This window comes from Parasteatoda tepidariorum, chromosome 7, assembly GCF_982258835.1.
Source record: "Parasteatoda tepidariorum strain Cologne lab strain chromosome 7, Ptep-v5.0, whole genome shotgun sequence".
Taxonomy (NCBI): domain Eukaryota; kingdom Metazoa; phylum Arthropoda; class Arachnida; order Araneae; family Theridiidae; genus Parasteatoda; species Parasteatoda tepidariorum.
The window spans coordinates 7,723,484-7,742,526 of record NC_141761.1 but is presented as its reverse complement, the minus strand read 5'-3'; the positions used below and the strand labels follow the sequence as shown (position 1 = coordinate 7,742,526).

The window sequence follows — 19,043 nt, the reverse complement described above, 5'->3', positions numbered from 1 at the left end:
AATATATAGAGAGCCGTATCGAATGATTTGAAAAAATAATTCTGTCTCTTCTATGTCTTTTACTTAACTTATATTTATTTTTTGTTCAAGCATTTTATTGCAGCTGTGATATATTTTTGTTTTGTGTAATCGATGCACAATTTGTTTGTTTATGTTCCACATGTGTTAAGTAGGAAATATATCGTGAGGGAATTGAAATCTCTGTGTCACTTAAGGGAAGTGATACTCGACAGGTTTGGCTTACTCGAAATGGGATAGAAAGAACAATTGCTAACGTAAACAAATGCCACGTTTCAACAGGATCGAGATACCCACACTACGTCACCTAGTATCATCCAGGTATTCCATTGCATTGATTTTAAGTTCTATTTTGGGTTTTGACTTTTTACAATTGGTCCAGTTGAGTTAAGGACAACAGAATGTTTCGATGTTGAGAGTGTTTTGAAATAAAAGAAAAATGTCGGTGCAATAAGAAAATTATTCTATTCGCACAAATAACGTTACATTTCTCGCTTTCCTGTAAACTAAAAAATGTATTAAAATAGCGAAGAAGCAATTTCGCGAAAAAGAGAATATTAAGAAAGAAGCTTTTAACTATTTGAAAGAAAAAAAAACAGGAAAAAGGCTGCAGTGAATTACAGATTAACAAAAGATATTTTTTTAAAGAAACAATATGGAAAAAAGTTCATAAAAGAGGAGAATTATCTTTAGGCAAAGAAAAATAAATGAATCCTTTCAATTTTGAAGAGAAGTGAATAAGGGCAAATCGTGGTCGTAACAGACCGAAAATAAAACTTTCTGCTGGAGGGTGCGGCATAGAGTCCGAGAGGTTGATTTGAATACAAGCGTTCTGATGACCTCTTTTTTCTAGAACTCATCTCGTTGCTTTTGGTTAAAGGTCAGCCACACTCACCATTTCAGATGTGACCATATTCAAAACTTCGTCTTTTTTTTTATTCGTTATTTAAAACACAAATTGTGATTTTATAAATCTTAAGATAATTCCAGGACTGGAGGTCCAAAATATAAAAAGTAAGGACAATATTGCCACCAAACCTAAGAACAATTTAAGGAGGTGCGTAGCCAAATTATTCAACAAAAAATAAGCACCTTTTAAGCACTCAAAAAATTTTTTTAAGTACTTTTAAAAAAATTTCATAATTAGGCAGGGTTGAAAAGTTTTTGACAATCGACAGTTTTATCTTGTTTAAACCGTCATGTCAAAAGAAAAAAAAACCTTTAGCCATTGTTTTGGACAATCATGAAATCATGAAATTTTCAAAATCATGAAATTTTGAATCATGTCAAACGAATGGCGTTTTCATAACGTTACGGACTGACAGTACGCCGAAATAGATTGGGGTTGAACTAATTATGAAAACGTTGAACATAACTGTGTCTTTTTGCATAATTCGAAGCAAAAATCAACACGATAAAGGAAAAATCTCATTTTGAAAATTAAGCACTTTTTAAAACCGCGACGCACCCTGCGTTGATTCTCTATTGGGAACAATTTGTACAATACCAACATGAATTCGCAGTAGTAATAGTTTTAATAGTCTCTGCAATTCAGTGAAAAACAAAAAAATTAAAATGAAAAAAAAAAACTCAGATTTTTTCTTAAAAGTTTCTAATAAAGTAAAACGTAATTTCTAATTAAAAAAAAATCTTTTATGGTTTTACTTTTTTTAATAAAAAAAGGGGAGAAAATAAGTGTAAATATGGAAAATCGTTTAAGTAGCAGCAAAATACGAGGATTCTCTTGTGAAAAAGAGTAGAGAATGTTGAAACTTATATACTAGTGAATTAATGTTTAATGATCGTTATGGTAGTTACGCCACAATAGAAATGACCTTAAATTGAATCACGACTCTTTAGAATTTATAATAAACAGTAAAATCTTAAAAGACAAAACTGCGTGCCAAACTAAATGTAAATTTGGGTGTAAAAATTTTTATGCCTTACAATAAATTTTTTCGACTATTATAAAAAATAATGAATCATTTAAAACTCTTCTTTGCAAGAAGTTGTCTTCGTGTAAGCGAATATTAATAAAGAGGAATTTTTATTCTATTTTTCGAGATATGAAAAATACGCAAAAAGTGATATTAAAGAGTTCTAATATCGACCGCTATTAGGGCCATATTTCCCTGATTGCACCACCCCCTTTTATTTTGAGGTTCAAAATTCCCGTCGAAAAAGAAATTTGTGTTTATTCAAAGAAAGTACGTTTTTTTGTCTGTTTTCCTAACTTAAAACATCGTTCCAACTAATTAACATAGTTTAAGTTGGTGCCCTCAAAACATAAAGATAGAGTGAAAATCCAATCATGAGAACAAAGGTTATTTTGCGCACTGGGCGTTAAAGTAATGGACAACGCATGATGATTGAAGCCTTTTAACTGTTTTGTTGCTTTCAATCTATCATTTTATAGCATACGTTGAACAGCCGATCCAATTTTTGGGTTTACGACTACTAATGTTCAATTACGCAGCCTTGTAATTTTGAACCCAATCCAGAAGACAAGGGAACGCCTGGATTAAGTATTGGGAGAAATTTGCCTTCGTGGAGAGGAAGACCACGAGAACCTCCCATGGTTAGCCTAAGAGCAAGGGGACTCTAACCCATGATCAGTCAGCCACTAAAGATATTTCACGTCAGTACTGTGGTCGGTGCAAGCCGGATGCGTATTTGAACAGTCATCGCCGGGATTTGAATCCGGTTCGCCTCATTGGAAAGCGAACGCTCCATCCCCTGAGCCATCACGGCTCTTCAATGTATCCGTAGCCTTGTAATTTTGAACCAATCCAGAAGACAAGGAAACTCCTGGACCAGTACCCCCAGAGGTTTTAATTTGTTATGGAAGCATGGTAGGCTTAGCGACTCGACAGATTTAGCGTACATCAGTCACCATTTACCTCAATCTTCGTAACCAAGGCCGGGATAGCCTGGTTGGTAGGGCATTGGGCCCATGTCCAAGAGGTCGTGGTACCGATTCCCACCGGCTGAAGACTCCCCGCGTAGTAAACAGTGACTAATTCACGATAAATCTGTCGACTCACTAAGTCCTCCATGTGCCCGTAACAGATCATACCTCTGAGGGTACTGATCCACAAGTTTCCTTGTCTTCTGGATTGGCTCAAAATTTACAAGACTACGTAGTAGAACATTGTTAGTCATAAACCCCAAATTGGGTCAGCTGTTTAACAATAGTTAGACAAAAAAAAAATCTTCGCAACCAGGAAGAAGTTTCGACCGACCGGTGCTTTAACATAAAAGAGCTTTAGTTGCTCCTGGGTGATAATTCTCTATTAGCCAAGTCAAAATTCTTGATGGTTCCATCAAATCATTTCGATGATTTAGGTTGGTTTCAGTGCGATTCATGATGGTTCAACATCATTTGATGGTCACCATCATTCAACATTTTCCATTATACATTCATGGTTTTTCATATACTAGCAAACTTCCATGATGGAAAATGCTACTTTAATATTATGATAGTTAACAATTAAGAGAAGTTTGATACTCACGGAGCAACAATCCGTGATGGTTCCAACTACACATTTCCATGATGGGAATTCTTGTTAGTTTTTAGACATCAAAACAGTTGGAGTTTTTTTTAATGCTGGCCCATCGTAAATCAGCGAATTCTTACAATGATTGTTGTTCATGATTGTTCCAACATTTGATTTCTAAGATGCTATGATGGAAGTTTCTGATGGTTTAACATGAACAAAGCAAGCAATTATTCTTATGTTAGACCCTCATAAATGATGGTTTCAACTACACATTTTCATGATGCTATACTGGAAATTCTTGATGGTTCTCAGGAATATACTATCAAAATTTAGTTTTTTTAATGTTGTCCCATCATAAATCAGTCTGAATTATTCCTACTTTGGGATAATGGTTGTTCATATGATCGTTCCAACATTTGATTTCTAAGAAACTATGATGAAAATTCCTGATGAACAGGCCATCAAAATAAGTTGCTATTCTTATGTTGGATCATCATAAACAAGTCCGAAATTCCTACATTGGAGCAGGGTTTCCGCTACGGTAGCTTTTTTCGCAAAATGCGAAAAGACCTCTCAAAAATGCTAAAATTCAACAAAGCATTTTCGCATTTTTGCTAAAGGATTTTACTAAATTCCATTTAAAAAAAAAACTTCCGCGAAAAACCATGACGCTAACATCCATGTAAAAAACTTGATCAAACAAGAAAGAGAATTACAGCATTATGGTGTAAAGGAAATCCGTTGCATTTTCAATTTGTTTTCGAAATCTCCCAGAAAAGATTTTCAGTTTACAGAAACTGAATTACTTTGTGAATGGGGATTATTTAAACACATCTTAATGCAACGATGTAAAAACATGTCATTTAATGAATTACTTTTATTTTTATATACCAATGATGTGTCTGAACAGTACCCATTAATAACTTTTGTTATAGAGTATTGTGCAACAATACCAATGCACACTGTTGACTGTGAAAGGGGCTTTAATTGCCTTAATTTGATTAAAACTAATATTCGAAACAGGTTGTTAATCAACCATGTAAACAACTTGTTAATGATTAATATTGAGGGCCCTGAAAGTGCATTTAACTTTCAAGAAGCATTTGTAAAATGGGCAAACATGAAAGAAAGGAAGATTGTTAATTATAAACCAAAATGTTTTGATAAATAATAAACGTGTTTTTTTTTTTTTTTTTGTAGGTATTCTTTTTGATATTCTTGTACATTAAGCTATTCTTTGTCAGATAACTTACAGTACTTGTTTGATATAAAGTAATTTTATAAGCCTAATGGCATTTTAGCATTTTGCTAAAAAAAAATTTCAGATTTTAGCTTTTTTGCTAATGAATTTTTAGACTCAGCTTAAACCCTGCATTGGAGTGATGGGTACTTATGTTGGTTACCATCAAAAAATATAGTGATTCCTAAGGGAAATATTGATGGTTACCATCAAGATTATGTTGGCCCATCAATAAAAATTTTTTGACTTGGGTCTCTTTTGATGTTGAACAAGATTATGGCAAACGTTTCGGCTATACAGTTGGTTAATAGAAAGCATTGCTATAGTTTGGGGAATAAAAGTTACTCCCTAGTTTGTTTTGATTCATGGGTTCGATCGAGCAGTCTGACTGGTTCATCGGGCAGAGATCGTCATTCTCAGCATATATGCATTGCTATAGTTTGGGGAATAAAAGCTACACTATAGTTTGTTTTGATTCACGGGTTCGATCGAGCAGTCTGACTGGTTCATCGGGCAGAGATCGTCATTCTCAGCATATATGCATTGCTATAGTTTGGGGAATAAAAGCTACACTATAGTTTGTTTTGATTCATGGGTTCGATCGAGCAGTCTGACTGGTTCATCGGGCAGAGATCGTCATTCTCAGCACATATGCATTGCTATAGTTTGGGGAATAAAAGTTACACTATAGTTTGTTTTAATTCACAGGTTCGATCAAGCAGTCTGAATGGTTCATCGGCCAGAGATCGTCATTCTCAGCATATATGCATTGCTATAGTTTGGGGAATAAAAGTTACACTATAGTTTGTTTTGATTCACAGGTTCGATCAAGCAGTCTGAATGGTTCATCGGGCAGAGATCGTCATTCTCAGCACATATGCATTGCTATAGTTTGGGGAATAAAAGTTACTCTATAGTTTGTTTTGATTCACAGGTTCGATCAAGCAGTCTGAATGGTTCATCGGGCAGAGATCGTCATTCTCAGCACATATGCATTGCTATAGTTTGGGGAATAAAAGTTACACTATAGTTTGTTTTAATTCGCAGGTTCGATCGAGTAGTCTGAATCGTTCATCGGGCAGAGATCGTCATTCTCAGCATATGTCCTCGATCCCAGCCACTCCTCGTATCTGTCATCGAAATCGGCAGCATATGGACGATCATCGATCTTCGAGTCTCAGCAGGAAGACGTCACCTAAAAGGGAAACGCCACCTTCGCCTAAAACCCAAGAATTCAAGACACACGAATCTAGAAACAGGTAACTCGTAGACTACATTTAGATGAACATCACATGAATTTAACAGCCGATTCGATTCGAGCCAGAACTTAATCAAATAATTCTTAAAAAATTAATTACGATAGGGATTAATTTAAAATGTACGGAGAGGAATCTTTCTCACTTTATACGACTTTACAAATTGATTAGAACTCTTCAGCAGTTCTAAATTGCAATAATAACACTTATTGCATTCTGATGCAATAATATTTATATGCAAATACTTTTTCAAGTAGTTATTTTTCAATAAATTGTATTAAATTGAAATACTTTACCACTTTTTTGTTAATATTTTTAACTATTCAAAATATTAACCTCATATTTAATACCTTTTTGTAAACTAGTATTTAGCTTGCTTTCTTTCGTTAATTAATAATTTTAATTGACAATCAATAACATTATAAGATTACAACATTATAAGATTTAACATTATAAGATTGTCAAAAACAGAACTATCGCCGGCAAAGATATTCACGCCGCTATAGCGTGTAAAAAAATAGAAAATGTGTTATAAAAGTAATATAAACGTAATTAAAAAGTACAGAAAATTATAAAATAATATATATATATATATATATATATATATATATATATATATATATATATATATATATATATATATATATATATATATATATATTAATATCTTTTTTAAAATTTAAACTTTACTCGTAATAAAAAAAAGCATTATATCATTTGGTGGCACAGTAGTTGAGAATCATTGATTTAGATTATCATTTTACTATATAAGCTAAATACTTACTTCTTACAGGCAAGAAACATCATTCTATCACATGGTTAAAAACAAGGAACAGGAATCTCAGCTTATGGCAAATGAGAAGTACGGCAATTCTCACAGTGGAATGCTGAACACCTGGAACAAAGTGACACCATACCAGACTACAGACATTCTTAAATCTCAAAATGTGTTTGAAAAACTTCCGTCATTTACACCGCCTTTGCTGAAAAAACCCGAATGGAAAAGGCCCACGTCTTGGGTTTCCACCACTCCTAGCGATCCTGCGAAGTCACCCGCGAGGCTCACCCCTCAGTTCACGTCGACACCGAATCCTCAATTGATTGAGACCACCAAATCACCTCCTGGCATTGCACCCAAGAATCGAACCCAGACTATTGTAGACAGTTTAAAAACGTCGGAAACGATCACAGAGACCGTTCCGCAAAACGGAAAAGAATTCAGTCTCGGCACGACCGTAGACGTCGAAATAAGCGTCAGCAACAACAAAATCCCGAACGCGACGCTTCTGACGACCGATCTCGACGACAGATCGGTCAAAAACGACCTCTTGAAGATCGCCACCACGTGGAATCAGTCCATAAAGAGTAGTAAGGGAGTGAAGGCGTCCGACTTCAGTACCAAACCCGGTGTTAACATTCCAAAAGTGACCACCACCACGAACATTACGACCAGTGTCAGTCGGGAGCACAATAAGGGCGACGTAAACGTCGACAAGACTGAGAACAATGAAAACATGAAAGTTGGACCCGTGGGTTTGAAAAGATCGACGTTGATGGACTTCAGCATGGGGAGGGATTCGCCCAGTTCCGACACGGTTCGAAGCGTGTCTCCACGGTCGACCGAGACCAAATCGGAATTTTTTGGAGTCTCTCCGAACACGACAGTCGACATTCACATGGGAAAGGAAGACAGCGGGTTTTCTTCCTCGACCTCTACTTCCAGACCCATGAGCGTCAGCCCTTGTTGATTTTTTTTCATTATTTCTAGACATCATTTGAATTATATAAAAAATCTCTAGGATGACATGCTTCTACATACTCACCAACATAGACAGGGAGAAATCCAGTAGATTTTACACGATAATATAAATTTCATGATTGCACAATGTACACAGGAGAAACCAGTAGAATTGCTTCTAGTACTATTCCTTTATACATAAGTCACTATAAATATACTAATTGTAATGATGCAAATAAACAAAGTTTCTGAAAGATGGGAGAAAAAAAAACTTAGAATTGTAAGGAATATTAAAAATTAAGCTAAACAAAACTAGCTTATTTCCAATTGAGAGATTAATGTAAGCAATATAATAGCTTCAATATAGAAGGAAAAAGAAGAAAAAAAGTACCATTTGTATTTAAGCAGCTTGATATATTTCAATTTAACTGTAATATGGTTTTCAATTTCTTTTTCTTAAATACTTCACTTCAATAATATAACAACACTTTATTAAAAATCAGTTTCAAATTTAATTTTGCAACTCGATCAAATTGTTTAAAACGTTACTACAATTATTTTTAAATTAAATATTTCTCAAAAAAATATCAGCTAAAGCCATGTATTATGACTATTAAATGAGAGAATTTCGTATATATATTTTTTTAATTTCTAATACTTACAAAAACGCCATAAAGCAAATGTTATTTTCCAAAATATACTATTAAATATTTAGTGAAAAGTTAAAAAACTACAAAAAGTTAACCATAATGCTCTTGCTTAAATATGTGAAACCCACTGATTGGAATTCCAATTTAAATTCTTGGGAATAAAAAATTCGGTTATTTTAAATCTTTCTTTATCATTATTTCTAAATTCAAACAGTATTATTTTCTTATAGTTTCCTTCTAAAAAATGTCCACTACTGAATAATACTGTATTTTAAGTAATATAAGTTTTAATATAATCAGAATAGCCTTCTATTTTATTATATAGATGAATTGGCAATTACAATCCTGACTGGTAATATGAGATAATAAATATGGCATTGTCACACATAGTATGACTATTTTAAAAACAATAACAGTATTTAAGAAACTATGTTGAAATGAAATAATTTACTGTATTTTTCCCCCTTTACTACAAAGAAGCATGTCACCAAAAATAAATGCATCTAAAATTAAGCTATCTTCTTATAATTTATTTTTCTTGAAATTAATATTTAAATAATTACTTTTTGCTAAAAAAAATAAATACATTAAAAATATTTGAGAACAAAAGTCATTTTTATAATTCAGAAAGCAAATAATACAGACTGATAAATTAGTCAATGAAGATTTTTAAAATCACTTCTAAAGACTGCTATGTTTGAGTTACACATAAAAATCACGTCGCTCATTTAGTTAGTATTTTTTTGTAAATTTAAGCTTGAAGATTTAATACTTCTAAGGATTAATCCTGAAAAAAAAAAAAAAACAAGTTATTGATTCTATATACTTTATACTATTAACGACCTAAAAAATATCTTAAATCAGACTAGATGTTATAAAATTTTTATGCAGGGTGCGTAGCCAGATTCTTCAACAAAAAATAAGCACATTTTATGTATTCTTTCAAGCTTTCACTTAAGTACTTTTCAAGCTCTTTTTAATTCCTTTCCAAAAAAATAAAATCATAATTAGGATCAGTGCAGTAATAAAAATTCTTTCTTTCTACCGTTTAAAGCTCTTAATTTATAAAAATAAAATCAATAAAATTCAAAAAACATTTTCAAAAACTTTACATAATCATGATAAAATAACTAGTTTCTGATCAATATTGCAGAGAAAATTATGATTATTACGCATTTTTTTTTTTGTAATTTGGAATAACAATCGACACGGCAAAGAAAAAAAAAATCTCTTCTTAAAAAAGAGAGAAAATTAAACACTTTTTACAAACCCCGAATTAAAAAAAAGCACTTTTAAAGGCTTTTAAAAAACGTAAATCAAATATAAGCACTTTTTAAAAAACGCTACGCACTCTGTTATCTGATACAAGATGGCAGGCATCAAATAATTTCAATAATAAGGGTAAATATTACTTTTTTTTAAAAAAAAAAAGAAAAAGAGTCGAGAATTGTTTTAGTAAGCAGTTTCACACTAAAATTTGTTGGTGAGATGATCTTTCAATTGTTTGTACATATAAAGTGCAGTTTTATTATTTGGAATGTAAAAATGTCTGTATGCATATTTTATTTATGTTATGTTGAATGCAATCTTCTCTTCGAATTGTACAATGCCAGATGTTAATTTAAGATATGTTATCTGCTTCATAAATGGAATAGGCATCTTGAAGTTACACAATTTCCCTACTCTCCACACTTTTCCCTTCAAAATTACCATAGTTTCAGAAAATTCCAATTTCTTACTGTAGGAGTGCTCAACATGCGGCCCGCGGGAGCTTCTGAATGCAATAAATTTTTTTCAATTTTTGCTTAAACTTAAATATAAATTTTTTTTAAATAAAAATATTTAATTCAAATTTATATTACTCTAGAAAATATGTATGTATATTTTTTTTTGTACTATCACTCCTTTAACTCGACAGTTTTTTCTTCTTTGGTTGGAATTTATACTTCACCCCTTTGTATGTATGTATGTGTACATGTATAAACTAAAATATTGAGAAAATGTGGAAAAAAAAATAATGACAAGAGAAGAAAGTAATTAAAAATATTTTTCAAAAGTATTTTTAAAAATATAGAATTTTTGATATCTTAAAAAGAAAAAAATCCGGAAAACAAAACAAAGAAAAGATATAATCTTTTGTATAAGAATTTAATAGATTTAAGAATTTGTTTTTATTGTGCTATATATATATATATTTTAATAAATTAATTATTGTAAAAAAAGTTGTTTTAAAGAAAGTATTTAATTTTATTAATATTAAAAGTATTTAATTTTGCTAATTTGTTATTAAGTTTACTGATTAAAAAACTTCACTAATGTTTATTTAAAAATTATCATATTTGCTGCTAACATGACTAAGTATATATGTGGCCCTTCATTAATCTACCTGCTGTGCAAGTGGTCCTTCATTTAAAAAGGCTGTGCACCCGTATCTTAGAGAGCCATACTTGCTTGGGAAAGAAAAGAAAAAAAGATTTGTCAAAACCATGGTAACAAAGAGTGGAGGGTGGGAGAATCACAATATTTTGAGACTCCTATTCTATTTACAAAGGATAAATTTGTGGTTTAAAGTGACATATTTGTAAATCTCAATTGACAATTTCTATAAATTACTTCTTTTCTAAATTGGTTCGTTGTAAATGTAGTAATGATTGCATGTACTATTCCTAATGCATAGTAGAAACTCAATCCCCATGTATCTGAAATTTAAGGTATGTGATAATTCTTTTGTAGGCAAAGGGCCTTTTACATACAAGATTAGATAGGGTTGAAATGTATTTCAAATCATTTAAATACTGAAATCTATTCTTATAACAGGTATAATGAGATCTTTTATTAACAACACCACTATTACATAGCTGTCAACATACACAGGTAGATTTTCATGATAACTGTTGCATAATATACTAAATATTTTACATATAGGGGAATTTTGATGGCATCAAAATACAAAACTTTATTACACTTAATAACTATAAATGGTCTGCAATATTTTGCAATTATGAACAACATTAAATGAACTTGAAATGTTTTTTTCTTTATTATGTTAAATCATAATTTTGAATAGTAATAGACAATTAATTATTGAAAAAAAAAATTAAAAATTATTATACTTTAAAATTATTATAAATGAAGCTTGAGACATTTTGTATCAGTAATACTGATTTAAAGATTCAAGCAAGCAATAAATTGTGTAAAAATTACATTTTAATGAGGAATTTTTAGGAAACTTATGCAATTTTAGAGAATATTTTAAAAAACGATGGGAGCTATGCTATTATAATTACAAAGCAATATAGGTGAGAGGTTAGTGGCCATTTTTTTCTTCAAAAATTGAAAATTCTAAGCTATTTTATTGAAACATAGTCATAGAGCTAGTTTTCCAAAAACTTAATTTTGGGACAAATAATTTTTCAGAACAAGGAAAATAGAAAAAAAGCAGATGAAAAATATAAAATACATTTGGTTATTTATAAGCATAGAAGCTGAAGTTCATGACCCAACCTTAAATAGGTAACATTTTATTAAAAATACCACACACCTTCTCATGAAAAAAAAAAAAGTCTAAGAAATCAAATTAATTCTATCTAAATATGAACGACAGTTCTTTAAGTGATTCTTTTTTTAAAATTTCTTTTAATAAATCAATCCCAAAAATATTTTAACGTACACATTTCAGTAGAAATAAAATGGCTCTATAAGCAGTATTAAACAACTAAACTTTTTAATTAGAAAAAAAAAAAACTAAAATCACAATTTAATTTTGTTATACTGTTGGTGGCTTTGTATTTATAAGTGGTGTTGGTACTCCATGCATAATAAGATGTTGTCATGTGACCTGTTGACGTCACGCGATAGCCATCTACGTATGCCTGTGTGCCATCCCATTGGAAGGGTGACCATCCACTGTACATTGGTTAAAGATTTCAATTATTTTTAGTAAAATTAGCATTCATTTTATCTGATTACTTTTACAATGGTTGTTCTATAATCTTTCATTCCAACGAAGATTTGAAAAGAGAATCTTTCATTTAAAGCATTATTTTCCTATATAAAGTGAGCAAAAAAAGGGAACATCTTGAATATCTTATAATATAAAAACAGATCTTCATGTTTCAGGATTCAATCTGAATTGTTCAAGGGGTAACCTCAAATATGCTAATTAATTAATCCAGGCGACATTTTAAGACGCAAAACGTAATTGCGCTAAATAAATTGTATTCCTTTTTTTTTTCATGGATTCCCAAACTATAGGGGATAGCTGGAAATCCAGGAAATATGTTTCCCTTAGTATAGGCATGAGAGCTATTCAAAATTGGACGCCTTAATGTTAATTTTACTTTTTGCGTATCTTGCCATATCACGAGAACTTTTTAGAACTAAATTTTTTTAACCGTAATTATAAAATTCATTTATCCAAAGATAATTTAATGCAAAAAAAAACTAAGTAAATATTTATTATTTTTTAATTTAATTGAATTTTTAGGAATACCATTTTAAACAAAATTTTTAAGAATGTAATTTCACACAGCAAAATTTGAGCGAAATCCGTCAATTAGCACCCGCGAAATCGAATTTTAAAAAGTCAAGTTTTTAAATTAGTTTTGCTGACCTAACTAAAGAGACCTTATTTCCCAGGTTGTGGCTATACCCTATATTTTGAGGGTTCGAAATCGGAATACATCGAAAAAGATGTATTTAGTTCGATTTCATAACTTAAAATATCGTCTGCTTTAAATAATTAGCATATTTGAGGTTAACTCCTAACTAGAAACATTAAGATTGAATCCTAGTGAAGATCCGACCATTAGATCAAAAGGTATGCAGGATTAGCATTATTTCAGGGGAAAAAACTATTTCCTTCAGGGGGTGGAATAAACTATTAAAATAAAATGGGAGAAGCAAATTTAGTAGAGATAATAAAATTTAATTATTTTATTTCAACAGTTCGTATGTAATACAATAAAGTTTTATTATACTAATTTGCATAAATATTAAAGGACTACAGAGATCTTAATTACTGAAGAAATTGATTAATCGTTGCTTTTTAATTTTCCTATATATAAAGAATGATACACGAAATAGTTAGAAAATTAATACAATTTTGAAACTAACAATTATTAACTGTTTAATTCTTAATAATATTTGATATTTCTTTAGAAGAAAAAAAAAAGTACTTGAGTCAGAAGAAACAGATTTTTTCTATCTTGGAAAAAAAGTGCCATGCATAATTATATAGTACATAACAAAAATTGTTATTAATATTGCAAGAATATTTACAGGTGTTTACAACAGTCAAGCATGTTTTGTTTTCTTTAAGAGCTCTTAAAATATACTCTAAAATCTTCATTTTCATGATGCAAGATAAAATTGCGAGCACTTAGGAGGGCACCATACCGCGAAAGAAAATTTTCCTTGCAAATTCTCCTTCATTGCTAATTTAAAAGAAAGTTCGGGCAAACCTAGAGTAAGTCACGAGGTTTCAATTGCTGGAAAAAAAATTTTTAAATATTAAAATGCGAACTAATTATTGGAAGAGAACTTCTCCAAAGCGTAATCTTAACTTATCATCTTATAATTTATTTTCATTTGTATATTTTAGAATTTTCTTTTCAGTATTTGAAACTTCAATGCTTACTCTAAGTTTTTTTTAAAATTTATTTTATAACCGTCGTTGAACAGCCGACACAATTTTGATTCTACGACTACTAATGTTCAACTTCGTAGCCTTGAAATTTTTGAACCAATCCAGAAGACTAGAAAACTCCTGAATCAGTACCCCCAGAGGTATTGATTTGTAATGTGAACATGGAGGACTTTGGGACTCGACAGATTTAACGAGTATCAGTCACCATTGACAACACAGGGAGTCTTCGGCCAGCTGGGATGGAACCCACGAACTCCTGGGCATGGGTCCAGTGCCCTACCAACCAGGTTTGTCTGGATTCACTTTTTCTTTCTTTTAAATTAGTAATGAAGGAAAAAAGAGAATTTGCAAGGAAAATTTTCCTTCACAGTATGGCGTCCTCTAAACAAAAATTAACACAAATTAATTGACTGGCTCATTAAGTACAAATAGAAGTATTCTTGCTTTTAGTTTTGAAACGCACTATTGGCGTGAATCGAGGGATTTTTTTTTCATTTTCATACATCTAGATCAGTGGTTTCCAACTGGCGGCCCACGAACTAAAATAAGTTGTCATTTTTTTGCAGACAATTTTAGTAAAAAATCTATATGGGTTTAAAATACCTTTCTTTTGTTAAAAAGAAAGAAGCCTAATTTCTTCTTTTCTGTGAAATTTAGCATACCAACGGTGCAAAAAAATTTATTTCTCAGGTAAAAATCTTCTTCGTATTTTGATTTGTATTCAATACTTTTGTTTTGTACAACTTGATAGAAGTCTGACAGTAATATTTAATGTTCCTTGAAACATAAAAGAGTCCTATATAAAATTTTGATAAAGTTGAGGCCCGGCATTTGACTGGTTCTTTTAATTGCGGCCCCCAGCCTTATGTAAGTTGGAAACCTCTGGTTTAGATCAAGCAATTAAAGAAAGTTTTGACTATTCAAAACTGTTAGAAGTGTTTAGGGAAGTCCAATTGTAGGCTCATGATTGTGTAACAAAGAAAAAAAGATTTCCAATTAAATGCTTTAAAAACGACCCAGTAACATATTTATTAAATGAAATTGGTGAGAGTCCTCAGATGCATAAGGTCACCCTTCCACAAAAGAGTGCCATGTAGACTAAGTGTTTCGTTCTTCTATTCCAATCATAGAAGTCACGCAAACCCTTGTCTCAATTTACGAATTTCTTCCATATTTGTATCTCATTCATTATCTAATTATTGCCTATGCTTCAAATATGAGAGTGTTTCATTACGTTGATATTATGTATTGTTGAGAAAATAAAACCATTTATTCAACTGTTTTTTGATTACTTTTAACAATAGCCAAATCTTTCAACAAAAAATAAGCACCTTTTAAGCACTATATACATTAACAAAATAATTTTCAAAGACAACATGATAAAATAACTAGTTTCTGACAAAGGACTATTTTCTTGATTACATAAGCCATTATAAAATGATGAAGAGATTTTTCAGTTCGATATCAGAGGGAGGAAGCCTGAAATTGAGAATATCTTTCAAAATGCAGCAGAGTTGCACATGAGAGAGTGCAATAATCTCACCAAACCCAGCTCGGTAGACTCACAAGTATTTCATCAAACATGTATGTATAATGATTGGTGCTTTCCTATGCTAACGAAATGAATTGTGGTTGAATAGAACAATGTGAAAAGCACAGTTTTACACAATGCACGGAGAAAATCCGACATTCCCTATTCGAAAAGGAAAAAATGAAGCACTTTTTAAAAACACCCCATGTAAAAAGCAACTTAAGGGCTTTTTAAAAACGAAATTATGCACTTTTTAAAAACGCTACGCACCATGTCTATGAAAAGGCACCCCAACATAGAATCTAGTTAACATGTTTTGTATACTAGAGAGAATTGAAATTGTTTTATTTTTTTTTTAGTGGTAAACACATTAAAGCAATCCCCCAACAGAATTATATCTGTGATAGAATTCGATGAACTTATACCACTAGTTGATTCACTGATGTTTTGTGAGCAGTATTAAGTTCACCGTACTTTTTGAGTACTGATCCTGTGTTGCTGTTAACAGTTTAGTGCAGGGGTCCCCAACTCTATGCTCGCGGGCACCAAGGCGCCCAACAATAAAATATTTCAGTTTTCCATTTTCCCATTAAATGCTTTGCAAATTTTATGCTATGCAAATACATACTGAAGTACACTGGCTCAGTAAAGACTAAGTACTTGATAGATTTCTACATTTAATTGAAGAAATAAAAAATTATCTTGCAGTCAAAAAATCAAACATTTTATTTTTAGAACTAAGAGATCCTCTTTGGCTAGCAGACTTGTCTTCCGTTACGGACATAATGGGAAAACTAGATAATTTAAGCTTGTAGCTGCAGGGAAAGGACAAACATATAGCAAAAATGAGAGAGGCTATAAACTCGTTCAGAGCTAAGCTAGTTTTGTAATATCACATTTGAAAAATGAAGCCTTCTGTGCATTTTCCAAACATGGAAAAAAAATGATAGGTAACAGTGAAATTGACATATCAGCATTTGTCATTAACCTCCAATTGCTTAAAGATCAATTTGAAAAGCGCTTTCAAGAATTTAATATCATCGAGCCTTTGATAACATTTTTTGTTAATCTTTTTAAAAACCAAATAAATGTAATCGTAATAGCAACATACATTTCGGAATTTCTTCAAGTAAAGCGAGACGAAGTGGAGATAGAAATTGTGGATCTTCAGAATGACATTATCCTCAAAACTATCATATCAGATGAGAAATTCTGGAATATAGTTTGAAGGAATAAATTCCATTCTTAAAAAGAGCAGCACATAAAATAAAGTCGTTTCTTGGTTCCACATACTTGTGTGAATCATTGTTTTTGACAATGAATATCATAAAATAGAAATATAGATCCTGACTTAGAGATGAACACCTTGACGATTGCTTGCGAGCAGGAATTTCATCATATTCTCCCAATTATGAAGCACTGGCCAGTGGAATGCCATACAAAGGACCCCATTGACTGTATTTTATAAATAATTTTTATACTTCGCATGTTTTGAAAGCTATTTAGTAATCATTTATTTTACACAAGAATATTAATACTAATTATATTCATATGTTAAATTAATTTTTTCAATTAAATTTTTGTGCATTATATGTAGTGTGTATTATTACCTATGTCTATCAACTTTAAAATTATCTTGAAAAAATAAATGGTGCCCGCCATTCTGGTAGTTGCTCTTTGGAACGAATAGGTTGGGGAACCCTGGTCTAGTGTATACGTTGTGGGGACTGAGTAGCAACAGCACGAGGAGGTGGATAAGTTCCATCAAAACTATTCATATAGAGGAGGGAGTTTTTATGGAGGTAGGTGTGGGGAGAGTCATTGGTTAAATCAACCTTTATCTATGAAAAGGTACGTAGTTAACGTGTCTTATATACTAGAGAATTGGATTTTCTGTGGTGGTAGACTATGTATTTCTCTAAAAATACAGAATGTCCCAAAAAATAACTGTTGATTTGAAAAATCAAACTAAAATGAAAGGCATTTTCACTATGAAACTAGGTTTTTCTCACAAAGCTACAACATTAGTTGCACAGTTCATTAACATAATTTGCTTTTCTCTGAAAAAACTACAGAACGCTTTCTGAAAAAAACTCAATCCAGTCAAACCTTGTTAATGCAAAATTGGTTAATCATGAAAACAATTTATTATGTACCATTAATCAGGGTGGCCACTCAAAACAGATTTCAAATTTCCCTGATTTTTGCAGGTAAAAATCTTAAAATTTCCAGGTTTGTGTTTTTTTCCTTTTTTCTTATAAACTGTAGGATGTGTACAAGAAAAGTGTCAGTATTATAAAATATCTTATTCAAAATGTCATTTTTTTAAACATATCTTGAAAAAAAATTTATTTTTTTACAAGATATCTTCTTATTATTTTTTAATGCTCTGGTACATTAATTTTTAAAAAATTAAGACGTGGAGAAAATAATATGTTTAGCCTGCAGAATATATTGTTTTTATTGAATAATTTTAATTGTTTTTATTGAATTTAATGTGTTACTTTAAGTAGTATTTGCTCAAAGTGTACCTACAAAATGACAAAATCAGAATAACCAATAAAACCTTGGATAAGTATTGTTTAATATATTTTCATTAAGGAAAAGAAAACCGTTTCAGGTGATTATATATCAATAATTTTTAATAATTACAGTGGCTCCCAAAAGTGCTCACTCACTTATAACTTATATTGAAATAGGAAATAAAAATTCAATAATTAAAATGAATATCTCACAATGGGTATTTGATAATAAGATGTATAATCTATTCTTAGCAAAACTGCACGGAATATTTTAAAAACAAAGCAAAAGTTAATTTTTTAATCAAATAGTAACAAAAATGTTACCCCACGAAAGTCATCGTACATTTAAATGTTTTGGATCTCAGAATTAAAATTATCGTCAATTGCTTTTTTATTTAATAATTTTTCATTTCTTTATTAGCAATTTAGTATCAAACCTATAATAGCAAAATTATATTTTAATTTTTGTTTGCTAACTCCGTAATATTTTATTTTATCATTTAAAAATGACTTGTGGTGGTAATAAAATAGACCAAATTTGATTATTTGTCTTCATTAGAGGTAAATCAGTAATGAATATGTTAAATTAGTTTACTGTATTCAATTGAACTGTACAATATGTGATAAAATGCTTAAAAGAAGGACTTCATATCAGAGATTAAAATTATAAATTTTGTGGAAAAATTCATAAATTTGCAATTGAGTGTTGTAAAAGTTTCTGTAAAAATTTTTAAAAAGTATTCTGCATGAATTTCACCTGACAAAAAAAAAAAACTAGTTACACATATTTTTAACCTTTAAAAGCTATTGTAGATGCTAAAGGAAACTCCACTAAATGTTAATTTAACGAAAAATTAGATTTACTAATAGACTGAGTTTTTTCTTTGAAAGTGTATGATGACTTTTGTGGGATAAAGTTTTTGTCACTTTTTGATGATTGA

The 19,043-nt window shown here is 30.9% G+C and overlaps 1 protein-coding gene across 2 annotated transcripts in view; it reads left to right on the top strand.

Moving 5' to 3' along the window:
- Positions 1-19,043, top strand: part of LOC122269156 (uncharacterized) — a 169,676-nt gene that overhangs the window by 107,233 nt on the left and 43,400 nt on the right. The window contains exons 6-7 of one of the 2 annotated variants that reach the window (XR_015435231.1): positions 5,806-6,017; positions 6,808-7,954. Coding sequence is in view for 1 of the 2 variants with exons in the window: in XM_071182933.2 (XP_071039034.2) it covers positions 5,806-6,017; positions 6,808-7,762 (1,167 nt within the window). In the remaining variant the exon portion in view is untranslated. Of the gene's footprint in view, positions 1-5,805; positions 6,018-6,807; positions 7,997-19,043 lie in introns of those variants that run through there. The other variant, XM_071182933.2, reaches the window with a different exon arrangement.